The following is an 18479-nucleotide window of genomic DNA, read 5'->3' on the forward strand; positions in this document are numbered from 1 at the left end:
ACTTAATTTTGGGTTACTTGTTAAATGAATGAGTCACATGATGAATTCTGTTCAATTTAGCAGTGATGTGCAGGGGAGGGGAAGAGTCTAAAACGGAGTCAAGGTGTGATGGGTGGTGGAATTGAGTAGGAGTAGCTGAGGTGGGCAAACAGCAGAACAATTTCAAAGGAAGAAACACAGTTTGGTTTCCGATATCTTTCTAACACAGCCACTTTTCTTTAACGTAGAGTTGGGTTGATTATGGACAAAACTTTTGGTCTTTTAATAATATGTTCCTCATGAATTTGATGAAAATTTTAATGGGTGATAGGCATTTCTGGATGAAAGAATAGAAAATTTAGGTTTCCCATCTTGTGCTAACACTGGGGCATGCAGTCATGAAGTAGAATAGAAAGGAAAACCACCTTTATTATTTAAATTATTTCCTTATATCATTTTCTCCCCCCGCCCCCCATGTGTGTGCATAACACATAGAAATGACCTTTCTTGAGCTGAATGTATGTATGAGATATAATACAGCTATGCTGTTAGGAAGGGCTTACTAGAGAAAGACCTAAAAATATGTCTTCTGAAATGGCAGACTTCAAATGATTGTGTCTTTTCAATATGAAATACCTGTCTGATATCACAGAAAGAGGTAGATAGTGTGGGTAATTAAATTTTTAAATGAAAGTTTGTTTATAAGATATATAAACAGTGTTTTCTGAATCTAGTCCAGGATAATTTATTTTTAGAAATATGAACAGAAACTTCATTTGGAATGCTGATTATGTACATCCCCCCCCTTTTTTTGGGTCTTGCTCTGTCACCCAGACTAGAGTAGAGCAGTGTGATCATAGCTTGCCGTAACCCTGAACTCCTAGCCTTAAATTATCCTCCTGCCTCAGCTTCCGGAGTAGCTGGGACTAGAGGCACATACCACCATTCCCAGCTAATTAAAAAAAATTTTTTTTGTAAAGTTGGGGTCTCACTTTGTTGCCCAGGCTAGTCTTGAACTCCTGGCCTCGAGTGAACCTCTTGCCTTGGCCTCCCTAAGCATTAGGATTACAGGTGCAAGCCACCATGCCTGGCCCTATTGTTTTTGTGCCAATAATTTTATCAGTGTTTTTGTGGAATAGTTTTACAAAAATACATTCTTAGTATTTTAATATAATGTTATGAAGTAAGTGTTTGCTTATGTGTGTAAAGATAGGAGAATATATATAATTAACTGTTTACACATTTTTTTTCTTAGAAAGTGAAATGGAAGATTCCTTAGCTACCTCTCCATCATCTTCAGCTTCAAATAGTTCAGAGGAAAGCAAAGAGAGCTCAAGAGCTCGTGAATCCTCCTTACGTAGTGGGCTGTCCAGAAGCAGCAGTCTCAGGGTGACCAGAACTAGAGCTGCTCAAAGAAAAACTGGTAAGAGACTTAGTGGTACCTTTGGAGGAATAGTATATCACAAGGATCCAAAAGTTAAACATTGAATGGATTATTGACTTAATGCCATCTACATATAATTAATGTCCTTTCGGCTTTTTAGATTTAGAAAGGAAATCAGTGTTGGCATTAAAAAGTAAGAAAAATCACTAAAATGATAGTCTCTAAAAAATGTTGAAATAAGGAAAACCTTTTAAATCTTACTGTTTCTTTATTTCTAGGTCCTGTTTCTTTAGAAAATGGATGTGGCAGAAAAGCTACTCGAAAGAGAATCTATTTAAGTGACTCTGATAACAATTCATTAGAGACAGGTGAAATCTTAAAAGCCAGAGCTGGAAATAACCGAAAAGTCCTACGGAAGTGTGCTGCTGCAGCTGCCAATAAGATAAAACTGATGAGCGATGTAGAAGAGAATTCTAGCTCTGAAAGTGTCTGCTCTGGTCGGAAGCTGCCTCACCGCAATGCTTCTGCTGTAGCTAGAAAAAAGTTATTACACAATTCTGAAGATGATCAGAGTTTAAAATCAGAAATTGAAGAAGAACTAAAAGATGAAGATAAACCATCGCCAGTGTCCAATTCCCATGCTACCCAGAATATTGTCAGTGAATCTGAAAATGGAGATTCAGAATCAGAAAGTGATTTGCGGGTAGCCCGGAAAAACTGGCATGCTAATGGTTCTAAGTCCCATGCCCCAGCAACTTCTAAAACAAAATTTCTTAAAATAGAGTCTTCTGAGGAAGACTTTAAAAGTCACGATTCAGATGATGAACATAACAGAACTGCTGGCCCATCAACGTCTGGGCAGAAACTTAAGACAGAGAGCATCTCAGAGGAAGTGGATTCTCAACCAGGAAAATGTGGTGGTAGGAAATACAATACACTTCACAAGAATGCCAATTTCTTTAAAAAAGCAAAGATCTTGAGTGATTCGGAAGACTCTGAATCTGAAGAACAAGATAGAGAAGAAGATAGATCTCATAAAATGGAAATGATCCCAATTTTAGGAAATCTGAAGTGTGACCCTATTGCTGTGTCCCCGGGCTTCTCAGGTCATGTATCTGAGACTGATTTAGAGTCAGATGATGACAAAACAAAAGAAAAACCAAATAATTTTATGAAAGGTAATTTAAAACATTTACCTTGGTTCACTGATTTAATCTCACTGTTCTTTTTCCCTGTTTCATACATCGATTGTTTTATTCCCTTTAAACTTACCTTTCCTACCTGTTTCTCTTTACTCCATGTATTCTCTGTTTGCTTTCTCTGTTCATCCCTTACATTCTTATGTGCATGCATAACTGTTCATTGAGTGCACTTTAGTTTTATTGACCTAATCTAATAGGCAATCTTGTCCTTAATAATTGCTTCCATTAGAATTTTTAGTTCTTGTATTAGTAATGGGAATATTGTATTGGATTATGGGCTTGAGAATAGTGAGACAAACACATTTATAAGCTATGGTGTTGACAGCTTGAAAAGAGGAAAGAAAGAGTAGGACTGGTTAAAAAGAATGTGGTAAGTAATGTAAATAACAGCAGTTAACAGAACTGTTACTGAGCTTTTCTGTTTATCAGGAAGTTTTTAAAAATGCTTTACATTATTAACCAGTTTAGTTTTCATATCTTTTCTGAGTTAGGTACTGTTATTATCATTATCCATTTCATACATAATAACTGGAGCACAAAGTGGTGAAATAATTTGTTGAATTAAGATTGTACTCCTTATAAATAGGGATTGATTAAAAAATGCTAAAGAGCTGCCAGGCATGGTGGCTCACACCTGTAATTCCAGCACTCTGGGAGGCCAAGGTGGGAGGATCGCTTGAGGTCAGGAGTTTGAGACCAGCCTGAGCAAGAGCGAGACCCTGTCTCTACTAAAAATAGAAAGAAATTATCTGTACAACTAAAAATATATAGAAAAAATTAGCCATGCATGGTGGCGTAGGCCTGTAGACCCAGCTACTTGGTAGGCTGAGGCACGAAGATCGCTTGAGCCCAGGAATATGAGGTCACTGTGAGCTAGGCTAACACCATGGCACTCTAGCCCAGGTGACAGAGTGAGATTCTATCTCAAAAACAAAACAAAACAAAAAAAAACAACAACAACTAAAAAAAAAACCCTATAAAGAACAGAAGGCAGCTAAAGCTAAGCTTAAAAGTAATCATATAATTGGAACTGTGGAGTTAGGGAGAGGTTAAAGGAGGCTGAGTGTTAAATGACTAGTTTGCGTGTTAGTGCAGTGGTAAACAGAGTTTAGTCTATCAATGCCAATGTGAATAGGTGTCAAGGGAATGGGATGTTAAAGATGGGAATGTGGGGGTCTCGTGAATGGTGCTGAGATCGAAAGTCACTACTTTAAGTACAGTCATGTGGTGCATAATAACAGTGGTGGTCCCATACGATTATAATAGAGCTGAAAAATTCCTATTGCCTAGTGATGTAGCTGCCATAAAGTCATGGTGCAGTGCATTACCTTTTCTGTGTTTGGATATGTTTAGATACACAAATGCCGTTGTGTCACAGTTGCCTACAGTATTCAGTATAGTTACATGCTGTACAGGTTTGTAACGTAGAAGTAATAGGTTATACCATACAGCCTTGGTGTATGTAGTGGGTTATACCACCTAAGTTTGCATAAGTACACTCTATGATGCTTGCATAAGATAAAGTCGTCTAATGACACATTTCTCAGAATGGATCTCATTAAGCAACACATGACTGTATTAAGAGATGTGGACTACCCCATTTACTGCCACACCTTCTCCAAGTTAGTAAGAATTTTGGTTTTCAGTTGTTTCAAATGTTGAACATTTTTAATTCCTTTAGATTCACTTTTATATTAAAGATTAAATGAAGACTACTCTTAATTTTTAGATTCTACTTCCCAAGACAATGGACAAAGCAGAAAAGTTTCCAGGAAAAGGGTCTGTTCCAGTGACTCAGACAGCAATTCAAAGGTGGTAAAGAAATCATCAAAAGCTAAAACAGGTCTCCTAAGGATTACTCGAAGATGTGCAACTACAGCTGCCAATAAGATGAAGCTTATGAGTGATATAGAAGATGTCAGTTTAGAAAACATGTGCACTAGAAGCAAAAACAGAAGGAAAAAAACCATTCGTTTTGCTTCTGTCACAGCTAAAAAGATACTAAGTGATTGTGAGGGAGATGTAAACTGTGAAGTGCCAAATGAACAGTATGTCTGTGAAGGTAAGGCAGTTGAAGCTGACTCAGAAGGTAGTACAAAAAATATTAGTCAGTCTTTACATGGAGACTCAGACTCTGAAGGTGTGTTGAATTCAGAACACAAGCATGGGCATAGCAATAGTCACAAAACTAATGTACCTTCTAAAACGAAAAATTCCTCTATTGGGTCTTCAGAGGAAGATTCAAAAAGCCATATTCCAGGGAGTGAGACTGGTAGAAAATTTTCTTCTGAGTCAACTTTGACACAAAAAGCTACTGCAGAGAGTAACTTTGAAGAGGAGCTGAATTATGGGCTGCGTAGGTGGAATGGCAGAAGACTCAGGACCTATGGAAAGGCTCCTTTCAGTAAGACAAAAGTGATTCATGATTCACAGGAAGGAGCAGAAATGGAAACAAAAAGGAAGAGACTGCATCCTGAATTGGAAAATGTGAAAATTTCTGAAACAACTGGGAGTTCAAAGTTTGGACCTGACACTAGTCCCAAATTATCAGATTTGGAATCTGTTACTGAATCAGATATTGACTGTACTGATAATACAAAAGTCAAAAGGAGAAAAACGAAAGGAAAAGCAAAAGTAGTTAGAAAAGGTAAAACTTTTACAGCTAACGTATCTAAAACTGTGAGACGTCAAAGACAAAGCAAACGTCCTAGGTTAAGTGTGGATGATAATGACTGGGAGGATTTGGACTATGCAAAGTCTAAAAGAGTTCTTCGACGTTCAAAAATAAAAACAAGAAATCAGGGTAGAAGGACTGTGAGATACCATGATGGTGATGATGATAGAAGCTTAGAAAATGTGTTAGATTTCAATGATTGCACCTTATGACCTTGAGGGAAAGCCAGTTCATTTGAGAGGAAATGGACTGGAATTTATGGTGAAAGCTGGCTGTTGAAATTATTTTTTTGTCTTACAATTCAGGGAATATATTTATATTTTTCTATGAAAAGTTATGAATGTGACTAAATCATGACTGTTATTTTTATTTGCACTTGCTGGTCTTTGAAGCAGCATTCAGCACAGGTGCCAAAATATGCTTCATTTTGGGGGCAGACCTATTTTGACAGTATTTGACTACATATAGCAAGAGTTTGAAATATGTTAAAACACTAGACATCCTGGTTAGCAAAACCAATGAGCATTACTTTCATGGTAGCAAGTGTCATGCAGTTATTTTCTGAATTTGTCAAGAGGTGGTAGTTTCTAACCCCTGTCCTATAGTAGTATAACAATTTCACAAGCTATGTTTACAGATTCTTCATAAATATTATGTGCATACTGACATTATAATCATGGAAGGTGTAACCATGATTAGTAGGCAAGGTACCTACCACTTTGTTCCCCTTTCCCTGGCTACTTGAGTAGAATGCATTATACCAGATTTGGTCATTTTCATTGAAATGGTTTCCAGTTTTCTTTCCAAATGCTGTTGAGTCTTTTTCTTTTTCTTTCTTTTTAAGGAAAACATGATTTTATTTTATAAACTTGAATTTATAAAGTTCTGGTCAATTATTTTTAATGTTTGAGTGCATATTTTAAACCTCTAAGGCGAGAGCATAGTCATAGCCTTCTCTCTTAAATTGTGCACTAACAAAATGCCATGTAATTTTTTTTTCTGTCCATGATCTCCTGGTTTCCATTATAAGGGATTTAACCAAAATCTTGCCCTTCCTTGATTTTACTCTGTGAAATAGAGGAGTTTGTGTGCCTTAGATTTAGGGAAAGTGTGTTCTTTGAGTATACAGGGCTAAAAGAATATTTAAGTTAATATGTAGATTTCCCCATCTGTATTGAAATTGTAGAGTTGAGTTTTGTTAAAAGAGTGCAATTGCAAATCTTACCTATATAGGATAATAGTTAAATGTCATTCTCCATCTCTTTGTTTTAATTTACTGCTGCCATGTGCAATCCTAAGCATTCTTTGCTGGGGCAACTAAGTGAATCTTTATTAGTGACCTCTAGTCTAAATATAAGAAACTGTCATGTTTTGTGGGAAAATAATTTTGGGATCCATTTAAAGTGAAACTTTACCACATCAAATACTATAGTGTATTTACTTTCTAGCCAAATACTTTGTAGGTTATGCTACTCCAGCGTAGGTGGCCATTCCTAGCTTGTTTGTGCCTCAAGATGGACTTGATTCAAATGGTTTACATATTTAGTAGGTAAGGGGTATATTATAATACTCCTGCCTTTAAGTTATTTATTGGCCCTAATTGTGTTTGGTTTCAAACAAAATTAACCCTTTTCTCCTGTGAATCCTTGAGGTAGCAGATAAGGAAAAGCATCAAACTCTGGTATCACTGTCAGAGTGTGTTCTTAAGTGTTCCTACTTTTTAGTTATCTATTCCATTTGACATGGTAGGAGGTACTTTTTCTTTCTACTCTGATGTAGGGGGAAGGATGTTTTGGACATTACCAATTGAGATAGGTGAGTTACCTGTCTCTCATGTGGTGGCTTAGAGAGCCATCACCACTTCAGAACCATGATGCTTTTCTTCTCAAAGCTTATGTTAAGTGTATAGTAGACAGATTGATTTCTGATAAATGTCTTCTACTATGGACCTGAAAAAATTAATAGGATGCCTTTTACTTCCCTAATTTTAAGAACTGGTGATAGATGTCAGATACATTAATTTATTTAAACTCTTCTTCAGTTTCTTTGTTTTATAATCTGTTCTCAGGGTTATTAACTCCATGTTTACCATCATCTGCAAAAAAAGTACCAAAAAAATCCATAAGTAAATAGGGAATATGTTTAATAAGTACATAAATTCTTTTGGCAAACTGATACTTTGACAGTTTAGGCTTTATTAATAGGACTTTTCTCATGCTTTGGACTGAATTAACTGGCCATTGATTGATCAACCAATTACTAATTTTTATTTTAATCTAAAATGGTTAGACCCTTGTGTATAGAAGCAGTGTTTTGGTTTAATCAGATTTGGTTTCATCAGAAGAAGCAACAATGGGCCTGGTGACTTTAAAAGCATAACTGACAATATTAGCTCCTCAAGTTCTGAAATAAAACTAAGGGATTATGGAGAAAATAATTTTTATGGGTTTTTTTGGTTATGGTGCTATTCCTAAGGTTAACTTTGAATATGTGACACACTCCTAAGTACCTTTAAGGAAAATTAATAAATCATTAATAGTTAACAATGTTTACATTGAGCACTAGAACATGTTTGACTTTCTTTCTACTTTATGCGAAATGAACAGGGATTTAATGCACAGGTGTACTTTAATGTTTAGGATTAGTTTGTATTTTTCTTGAGAGAAAGACAAAGGGTTATAAATTGAATGTGAACTGATCCGGGAATCAGTGCTATAGCTTTCCATTGCACTTGAAGTTCAACTTAATGGTGTATATGAAAAAAATTTCTACTTTTTTGTTTCCTGTGGTTGTATATGTCCAGAATCCTATGAATTTATTCATTTATGATTTCCAAGAAAAGGTTTGAAGTATTCAGATATGATTTTTGCTTCCTTTGAAAGACTAATTTTATAATATTAATACCAAACATATTAAGGAAAAAAGACTGCAACATTTAGAAGATGAGATTTAAAAAGCACTTTTTTCATGTCCTACTTATTTAAAAGGGGTATATTGACACTGTGAAATAACTTATGAATAAAAGGAAAAGTTTATCCCATATTCAGATAATTCCTAGGGTGGTCATTGTCCCCCCTTCTCCCTACCCTCCTGCCTTTTATTTTAAGTGGAAAATCTCAGATTAAGTCATTTCTCAATTTAGTGATCCTTGGAAAGAATGATACAGCAGTTATTCACAACTTCCAAATTACAATAGAAAGATTTCTTCCAAACATTAGAAAGTTGTACCTAAAAAGGAATTGCTTTTATAAGAAGATGGAGGAAAGGGACTTAGTCTTAAGAAAAGGCACTGTACAAAACCTTAAAAGCGCAAATTGAAAACAGGGATATAAAAAACCCAATAAAAACATTATCTGATGGTATTACTGTCCATAAATTAAGATGTATCACTAAGCCCTTTGCACTCATTGACCTCTGCAGTGAAAATTCCAACACTGGGTACACATTACATTCCCTGTCTCTCTTCTAGACATTTTCTCTTTAGAGTAATCAGAACAGAATTTGTTAACCTCAATGTATGGTATTAAAAACTACATTGGAAGGATTTTAATCTCTTCTATCAGTATAAGTTGAATTTGATTACACCAACTAAAAAAAAAAAAACCCTAGAGGTTTGTATATTAGACTGCAAGAACATCGCTAAAGGTGCATACAATATTCTGTTTTCCTTTATAACGTATTTATTGAATTTTCAAGTAACATTTAAGTGGCTAGAAAAAGGTCTTTTTGCTTTGCCCTTTTATAGCTGAAACAACCAGCTCCATTATTTTCATCAATAAGTCAAAATATTTACTATATCAGGCATTTTGTAGTTATCACCAAATACTGTATTTTTCTTACATTGTATGGAAACAATAGTTCAGTTATTCTAGTATGATGGAGTGCAACAATGTATAGAAAAGCTTTTCACATGTTAATTATTTTTGAAGTTATACCTCTGAACTTCTGCTGTGGATATTGGGGAATACCTAAAGCAGAAACCCTAAGAAACCCTTAACAGTTTGAGTCTGTCTCTTATCCTAGTATTTGGGAACATAAGGACCAAACCAAATACATTTGTCAAAGCTAGGGAGAAAATGGAGCATTGTGGAAAGAATTTGGAAGCCAACTAGATTAGTAAATGTTAATTCTACTTAATAGCTCAAATGGTGAATAGAAAGGACTAAAGAATAAAGAATGTCATGCTGGGGGCTGTGTTGTCTTAAATTTTAAGAAAGTTTTTAAAGCTCTTAAATTACAAATGTTGCCTGAGGATACATGGTGATCCTGAAGAGATTTTTACCAGTCTTTTTAATAATCTGTCAAGGTGATTCCTATTATATTGTTAAATAGGTAGAAAAATAATCAAGATTCCTAATTGGCATGTGCTCAAGGTTTGCTTTTCTAGATTTGATGAACGGGGTTGGGGGTAGAGTCACAACATTTGGATCCTACAAATCTGCAGAAAGCATGTAAATATACAACTGTTTCTTAAGGATGGCAAAAAGGATAGTTTCATTGAATTTAATTACCCATGCTACAGTATATTTTTTGGTCACATTTTAGTTCTTAAGTCAACTTTAAGGTAAGTTTTATCATTGATTAAAACTCTTAAATAGAAATTTGGACTACCAAAGAGAAGAAGTAATCTAACTGAACTAATTGAAATGAGATGATCAGTTAGAAAATATATGGACAATAGCAGCCATATTCTTTGTTCTACAAGGTAAATAATTTAGGAATTACCTTTTTTTGAACAGTGGTTAAAAGTTAAAGGACTGTTTAATTTTTAATATATTGAAGGTAAATTTCCGAGTGTGGCTGAGTCCTTGGACTGTACCTACACATTCAGTTCACCTATAAAACTCCAACCATGTCATTATAGAAGCCTGTCAGAAAAGCAAATCTTTAATTCTCCACTCCAACATAAGATCTTTAATGTTCTAAATTAACTCATTCATCTAGGAACCTGTTTTTAGTCAATTACTAACTCAAATGGTAGAACATAAAAAATTTAGTATTGTCCTCTTAACTAGCAAAAGGCTTTAAAAAAAAAAAACACTCCAAGCTAAATACGTTCTAGCTGGTTAATTCCATAAGGTCTGCATTATGCTGTCAATTACCCTTGCAACTCATCTTTACCTCTTGTCCTAAGTAGTTCCCCATTGGTAATTTCTTCTTGTGCAGGTGGACCACAGGGATGCAAGGTGTAAATATGAGCTGGGGGAACTTAAGTGACGTTGCTTGAAAAAAGGGGTTTGTCATTAGGTGGTCTGTAGACCCTGCCTCTTTTCATTAATAAGGTAGATTGACTCATGCCTGTAATCCTAGCACTCCGGGAGGCCAAGGCAGGAGGATCGCTCAAGGTCAGCAGTTTGAAACCAGCCTGAGTAAGATAAGAGTGAGACCCGGTCTCTACTAAAAATAGAAAGAAATTAATTGGCCAACTAAAAATATATAGAAAAAATTAGCCGGGCATGGTGGTGCATGCCTATAGTCTCAGCTACTTGGGAGGCTGAGGCAGAAGGATTGCTTGAGCCCAAGAGTTTGAGGTTGCTGTGAGCTAGGCTGATGCCATGGCACTCTAGCCCAGGTGACAGAGACTCTCTCTCAAAAAAAAATAGATTGAAAACCTATTTACTTCTATTACTCTATTTTGCCTACATTTAGTGTGAAATGCTGAGAGCTCTCATAAAAAGTTAAGCAGGTAAGCGTAGGTACTTGAATTCATATTTCATAAAGTTTTTACTAGATTTTTATAAAATAATTGGTAATAGCCATCATAAATCTTTTGAGAATCGTAGGAATGACTTACCAATTATTTTCTAGGGATTAGAGAACACTGTATTTGTGATGAGCTAGATTAGCTGTAATTACAAAACAAAAAATTTCCAGGTTGTATGATGCCCATCTTGTAAATTAAACCCTAAAAATGACTAAACTAGAGAAGAACAATTCTAGATTGCTGAATTATTTCTGACAGTTTCTTGACTTGATGCTGCCATAGAAGTTAAGACTACAATGTTACCTGCTTCCCCTAGAAAATAGAAAAGTATTTAAAAACCTGCTGAGTTACAGAAACCATTTTTTTATATGGCCATTCTCCAGTTTATGGGATCCTATCAGGAATTTGTGTTTTAGGAGAATGACCATCGTTGATAAATGCTATTTGCTTTCTGAGTTTTGGGATCGTTTTACTGCCCCTTCAGTGAAGGGCAGACACAGAAAAGAGGCTATATCTCTGGACCAGTTCTGATTAAAAGGCTTGCTCAAGGGAGGTTATAATTTTCAACTAAAAGGTTTACCCACTCTGTGGATTTGATTTATCCATCAACCACAGCAACCAGTAATGTCAAGACTTCAAAAGAGTGTGAAACAGTACATTTTCATTTGTAGACATTATTTTCTCATTCTCAAATTTGCTTTAAATGCTTCAATTTAAAAAAATAAAGATCAGATTTAAAAATTTCCATGCTTCTATAGGAATGATGTGAAGTTTTTGGACTTAAGAAAACAGTTCTGTATGATGAAATACCATAACTGGAATATAAGTAATCCTTAAAATGTAGAAATTAGAGATTAATGTTTTGAATCATAACTGTATCGGAAGTTTCTATTCACACAGACCATTTTAGAACACACAAAGATATCTGTGAGTTCTAATTGAAAGCGGTCATTCAGGTAAACTGTCAATGGAGTGCTACTACGGATGGAAATTCTTACACTACTGATGTGTTTTTGCCATACCTAAATAGGAATCATTTACAGGAAAGCAACAATGCCTTAAGCATTCAGTGACTTTCCCAAAACATGTGACTGACAGAAGACCACCAGGAAAGTAGGATTTGTGGGATTGTACTGACTACTTAGTATTAAATGACACCGTTAACAAATGTATTGTTAGAGCAGCATCCTCCAAAGTTCTTAAGCTTGTACCCTAACACATTTGCCTTCTCTGAATTATCCTGTATATATTTCTAAAAACTGTTTGTAGTTTTCTCAAGGAGAATAAAGCACTTTATAATTTGCCAAATTTTCAGTAATAAAATTAACACTGACTTAAAAGTATGTATTTTTTTAATTCCCCACAGTCACTCTTCTGTCTTCCTCAGTTTGTTCCTATCTTTAGGATTCTGTGAAATTCCTGTTTTACTAATATACCACATAAGACTTAAAAGATACAGCTTTATCAGGTTGGAATCAATGTATGCAAAATTATTTTCAAATTCTCCCTCTGAGCGTAGTTCTTTATTTGAAGTTCAAATTTCCTTTAAAAAATATTTTTTAAAACCTTTTTTTAGTTTTTTTTCGGCAGAATCTTAACTTTTCCTTTATTCTAGGTTACAAATAAACATTAAAATGTCTTGGAGCTAGTATTACTAGATTGTCAGTATAGGTACTTCTATAATTGCCTCAACTTAAATCATTTTGTTACAAATGTTTAGTTGAAATAGGATTTTATTTATACGATCCAACTGGATGGATATATTGTTGGGGATAAACTGGTTGTCTAATGTTTTCTCAACATGCAAACAGTGCAGATAGTAGATAATAGTTAATTCTCATGCTATAGTGAATTACAAATTTCACCTTATTTTTACTATATATTTAAAATAATTTCATTTACTTTTTGTAGTATATTAATTTATATTCTAGCATTTGCCTAACATTGATTGAATATGTTAAAAGATTTATTTGGATATAGAGTTGATTTGTTGGAGGTACTAGTTCGTGGTTTTTAAATTCCTAAGGAAATAAAAGCCTTTGAAGTGGCAGACATTGTAAGCCACTTCTTTCCCACAGGGAGGTGAGAAGGGCATGCTGCATGGGAGTAAGCTATGATGATCATCTTAGCTTACTAAAATGCCATTTACAATGCCTGGTGACTTACACTGAACAAAACATGGTGTCCTTAGAATTTCACTGCAAAAGCATGTGAGTCACATAAGTTAACTGGTAAAAAGGACTGATGGTGTGTTGAGTTGCTCTGAGAGTAGTATTTTCTAACCTATTTTGAAGAGAGCTCTTAGAGAAGGCTAAATTTCACAGACTTAAGGGAAAATCTGAAGGGCATTCATTGTGAGGGTAGAGGACTTCCTTGTAATTCAGGCTACATGAACATGTCCACAGAAGCAATTTTTACTTGTACTTTCATTTGCCCTTTCATCAGCTTGGTGTAACAGAAGGGTTAACATCTCCAAAAGAAAAAACTAAGGTTGGTAGTTGGTAGTTCATTGCTACAGAATAACTGTTCTTGATAGTACCTGACCAAAAAAGCCCATATTTTCTAATACTTAGCAGTAAAGAAAAGAATATGGTGGAGTCCTCAGAAGTCTAATGTGGATGCAAGACTATCACTTGTGGTTGTTTTAGTGATCTACAGCCTGTCCTTATTGACTGAAACATGCCTGGAAACTTGAGGTAGAATCTTACACTCTCATATCAAGACTATTGTGTACCAAGGCAGTTTTAGATAATTTGGCTCTCCTTGGCTGCAAGACTAGCTTGTCAACAGATAATACCTAAAGTTCAGGGGCTAGTGAACTTCAGATGCATACAAGAAATGCCACTTCTGTCTAGAAGAGTACTAATTAGACTTGTTTATGCAACTTGAAAATCTGGCTTTGAGACATTGGCAAAAATAAAAATATTTGAGCTTTCCTAAGTTTGGTAAACGTGCAATAGTAGGTCTGGCATCATGAGGTTCCTCTGCACAACTCCAGTGTGATCTCAGACCACCCTCTGAAAACCGCCTCAGTCTGCACGAAGGAGACTTAACCTCTCCAGAGTGCTTTTTGTTCTGTCTTTTGGCTGGCAAATCCCTTCATAATTGTTAGCTCTAAAATAACACTTCCTCAAGGGAAGCCTGCCTTGATCCCTTAGGCTGCTTGGTTAGGTTTCCAGTACATAGTCTCATAGCACTCTGTATTTTTTAGTTCCTTAAAGCAACTAATATGTATACAGGTATAATTACTTTTAGAATCTTTATCCTAATCCTGTGTGTGGCACATAGCTAGGTCAGAAAATATTTGAATAACAACAAAATTAAGATTTAATAATTAGTCATAAAAATACTGAAATAATTGAAGCAACAAATCTAAGATGTCACATTTCAGTTATATAAAATCAACTTACACATTCTTTATGTCTACGAATTACCAATTTTTGGAATAAAAGAAATACTGGTCTTGGAATTAAAACCTTAAGGATCTTTTGAAGCCAGAGCTGATGCTGTGTCATCAGTCATGGTAGCATTTTCTTCATGTTTAGTTTCTAAAGAAATTATTTCAGGACTTCTGTTAAATATTTCAAAGTAGAGGGTTAGAAATGATACCAAAAATTTAAAGCATATGTGGTTCTATTTTAAAAATTTGGATTTTAATGTGGTTTTAGATGAGTGGTTTTATGATGCTGAAGGGATTTTTAATCCCATTCTTACAAATCTGCTGTTTTAAGGGACAGTTATTATAGATTATAGATAAGGAAATGTAAGGTTATATCAATGTCAAAAAGCTTTAGTATTATCACTTATGTTTTTTAATTTAGCTATGTTTTTTTAAAATTTAGGAATATGAGTGTTATTGAGGAATGTAGTAGTAAAATCTTGTGTTACAAGATTTTTGCATTTACATGAACTTTCACTCATTTTTCAGAATCTGTTCCTAGAGACAGTGAACCCAATACAAAAATGAGAACATGTATGCATAATGAGAAGGATGCAGTGCAAATGCCTAGTGAAACTCTGAAAGCAAAAATGGTACCTGGGAGAGTTCCCCGCAGATGTGCTACTGTTGCTGCAAATAAAATAAAGATAATGAGTAATCTAAAAGAAACGATTTCAGGACCAGAAAATGTCTGGATTAGGAAGAGTAGCAGAAAACTGCCCCATCGAAATGCTTCTGCTGCGGCTAAGAAAAAATTACTGAATGTTTATAAAGAGGATGATACAACTGTAAATTCTGAAAGTGAAAAAGAGCTAGAAGATATTAATACCAAAATGCTTTTTTTAAGACGGTTCAGTTCCTGGAAAGAAAAAGCACAATAGTGACTATGAGAATGTAGAAGTGGTGTCTGAAAACAATCAGGCCACAAGTAAACTGGCAGTTGCATTCTGCTCCTAGCTCTAAAGTCAATTCCTTATTGGCATCTTTCAAGGAATTTTCTAAAAGCCATAATCCAGTGGGTCAAAGTGGGAGGAAGGCTTTCTCCCCATCAGCTCTTGTACAGACAGCACTACAGGGGATTCTGAGGAGGAAATAGATTGTGGAGCCTGTAGTTGGAGAGGTGGAAAGAAAGGTCACATGGCTTGCTATAAGATTACTATTTCTTTTCAGAAAGTAAGGGTGTTGAAGAAATCTCTTGATTCCTTAGAGGAAGAAAATAATCGGAAGTGTACAGGGTATGTAGGAAAAACGCCAAGGACTGAAAAAATGTTAAAGTCTCAACCTGATGGTAATTTTAAGGGTTCTCCATTAGAGTATAAAAATTTAGCATCATGACTATGGTTTCATTACTGAAATCAGAAGGAAAAAATAATTTGGGCATATTTTCAAAGGAAGTACAGTGAGCCTATTTTGACTTTTGAGTGAAGCAAAAATTTTATCCAGATCCAGTCCCTATAATTCACATCCCAAACGTCAAAAAAATTTAAACTAGAAGGACCAGGGGATTCAAGGATGGGGATGTTGATTATTGAGTTCTGAAGTAGTGTTGAAAATGGGCAATTAGAGGAAGTCCATTAATGTCTTATTTTGTTTATAATACTGGAATTCATACTGAATGATGACCACTTGATATGACTAATTCAGGGAATATATATTTTTCTATGAAAGATATGAATGGGACAGCTTTTCCTTATTTCTACTTTTACATAGCATTTACAGAAATGCCAAAATGTGCCTCATTAAGAGGCAGGTCTTAGAAAGTATAACTTAAGATCAAAACAGTCATATTTTTAGATGATACAGTGAAATCCTCTCATTTCTTTATAGCACCTTAAAAGTTGAACACTTTGAGCAAATTTAGTTTCATCCCAACATACTTTAATGGCAGCATGTCTGGTCCATTTCATTGTGGCCTTTGCTAGGATTAGAAAATCTGGTCATGGTACAATAAAGAATTTATTTGCAATGGGGTTTAATTTGTTAATAGGTATGTGTTGAAATTAAGATTACCAGATGAAATGAATGTACTGTCAAATCTTTATAACATAGTAACATGTTATTGGAAAAAATAGAAGTTGTTTTCCCATTTAAAATCTGTGAATATTAATATATGATTTGCATGTATAAATCTGAAAAAGTAAACTATAGAAACCTAGAGGTTTCTATTCCTTTTTTATTAAGTCTAATGCATATTTTTTGGTTATATAGATGGACCAAGTGTCTAGATTACTTGACAAATTTGTGTGTGGTTGCATGTCTGTTTTTAAAAAGGCCTTATTTGTGTGAATGTTTTTTTCTTTTTTTTGTAGCATAAGCCAGAATATTCTAATTTACAGAGTCTGTGTCTCTTGCTCTCTTTGTAGTATACTTTCATCTGAACTACTGCTCCCCAGTATCTTGTGTTACTAGTACAGGTGAGAAAGGGAAGAATTCCTAATAAACTATTACTTTTAGGTGCATGAGGTTTGATTTTTGAGTTCTAATGAAATGCTTAAATTTATTTCCAGTTCTAAATTTACAACAGAAATTTCTTGTTCGGTATATCAGCAAATACCATAAAGTGAAAATATTTAAGTCTCAGTGAAGACTACTTTATGCAAAGTTTTTTTGGCAATTTCAGTGTAATGAAAGAATTTAAGCTTTGAATTTATAATTTACCGTGGTGGGCTTACTTTCTGTTAGTATTTGCAATTGTATCATCAGTTTTTCATAATGGAATCCCTTTTCTGGCTTACTATTTGAATATATATTTGCCTTTATTTTTCTAAGTGCCTGGCCTAAATTTATTGTAACTGCATGAAATAAGCATTTGTTTAAAATTTAACATTCTTGTAAAACTGTTGTCTCTGAAATGTATACAGAATTTAAATCATGGCCAAATGTATTATTACCTACTATTTACTATAATTTTAATCAGCTTTGCAGAAAATATTTCTTCATACTGGAACTGAAATCAAATTGAAGATCTTATTGGTAAAAATGACAAATTATTTAACAAAAGGACTAAGATAAGTGGTGGCCAAACAACCTTTTTATTCTGCAATTAAGTTATATTAGACTAATTAACCCGGGAGTCCTCACGTAGTTTTAAAATATCATATCGTTAATCTTGTATGTTCTGTCTCATTAAGGATACCCGAAGTTTCCTAAGCTCTTACAGGCTAGCAATTTGGTCTTAATTTGTTTATTCGTAAATGTTCAAATTTTGCTTCAAAACCCAAACCCATTTTTTTTTTTGCAATAGATATGTAAAATCGGTAAATACTGATTTTATGTAAGTGATTTTGTGGATCATTATTTCTCCACGTCTTAAAACAAGATGTTTCTAGCAACTCTGAGGCTTTTTATTCCCCAAATCTCAAGAGGCTCCCTCTGACCCCGTAATAGAATTCTCCTTTGCGACTACTGACAGGGTCCCAAAAGGCAGGCACTGCTGTGTATTTCAGCACAACTAAATAGGAAACTCTTTTCTTTTCTCGTTGCAGTACTGGTTATTTTCATTTTCAGTAAAGTTTATGGTAGTTTTCCCCTTTTTCTCTTGCTTGGGATAGTGCTCCTTGAACTCTTGTCTTCCAACATATTTTAAAGAAAACCAATCAGAAACTATCACATACTTATTAATGAAAGGCTACTTAAAAACGTCTTTGTATTACAAATGGCCAAGTTTAAAAAAGAGCAAACTATTTTTACATTCTCATAAAAATGTTTTTTAGATAAGCTTGACAATCATCAGCCTTTGAAATGTGAATTCCTATTGCCAGAGTAAAGGTCTCAGTTTCATACCACCACGAAGCACTGTATTTCTTCTGCCCCGTTCCTCCGCACCGAGTCCTCGGTCCCCAGGACACGCCTGGCCCCTGCGCCCCGCGGCCTGCGAGCCCTCGGCAGTGCCCCAGGGCCGCCGCCTACCTGGGCCGTCGGTGTTTGAAGGTGCTTAAGTGCAGAGTTCACCCCGTCACTCGTAAAGAAGGAAAAGGGAAATGGAGAGAAGGCGGGAGAGGCCTGCGGTTTGTGCTGTTTCCGAGGCGCTCCAGACTTGGGGAGAAGGTGGTCAGTCCCTCCGCTTCCCGGGTCAGTTACCTGCAGGGATAGGAGGC

General features: G+C 35.1%; 1 protein-coding gene across 2 annotated transcripts in view; it reads left to right on the plus strand.

The window, feature by feature from the left end:
* Window positions 1–18298, plus strand: part of BRWD1 (bromodomain and WD repeat domain containing 1) — a 127561-nt gene extending 109263 nt beyond the window's left edge. Inside the window, exons 39-42 of one of the 2 annotated variants that reach the window (XM_076000182.1) lie at window positions 1235–1402; window positions 1642–2541; window positions 4295–5212; window positions 14872–18298. In XM_076000182.1, the coding sequence (XP_075856297.1) occupies window positions 1235–1402; window positions 1642–2541; window positions 4295–5212; window positions 14872–15263 (2378 nt within the window). In that variant the 3' untranslated portion in view covers window positions 15264–18298. Of the gene's footprint in view, window positions 1–1234; window positions 1403–1641; window positions 2542–4294; window positions 12284–14871 lie in introns of those variants that run through there. The other variant, XM_076000184.1, reaches the window with a different exon arrangement.
* The last annotated feature ends 181 nt before the right edge of the window (window positions 18299–18479 follow it).

Source organism: Microcebus murinus, chromosome 1 (genome assembly GCF_040939455.1).
Source record: "Microcebus murinus isolate Inina chromosome 1, M.murinus_Inina_mat1.0, whole genome shotgun sequence".
Classification (NCBI taxonomy): Eukaryota; Metazoa; Chordata; class Mammalia; order Primates; family Cheirogaleidae; genus Microcebus; species Microcebus murinus.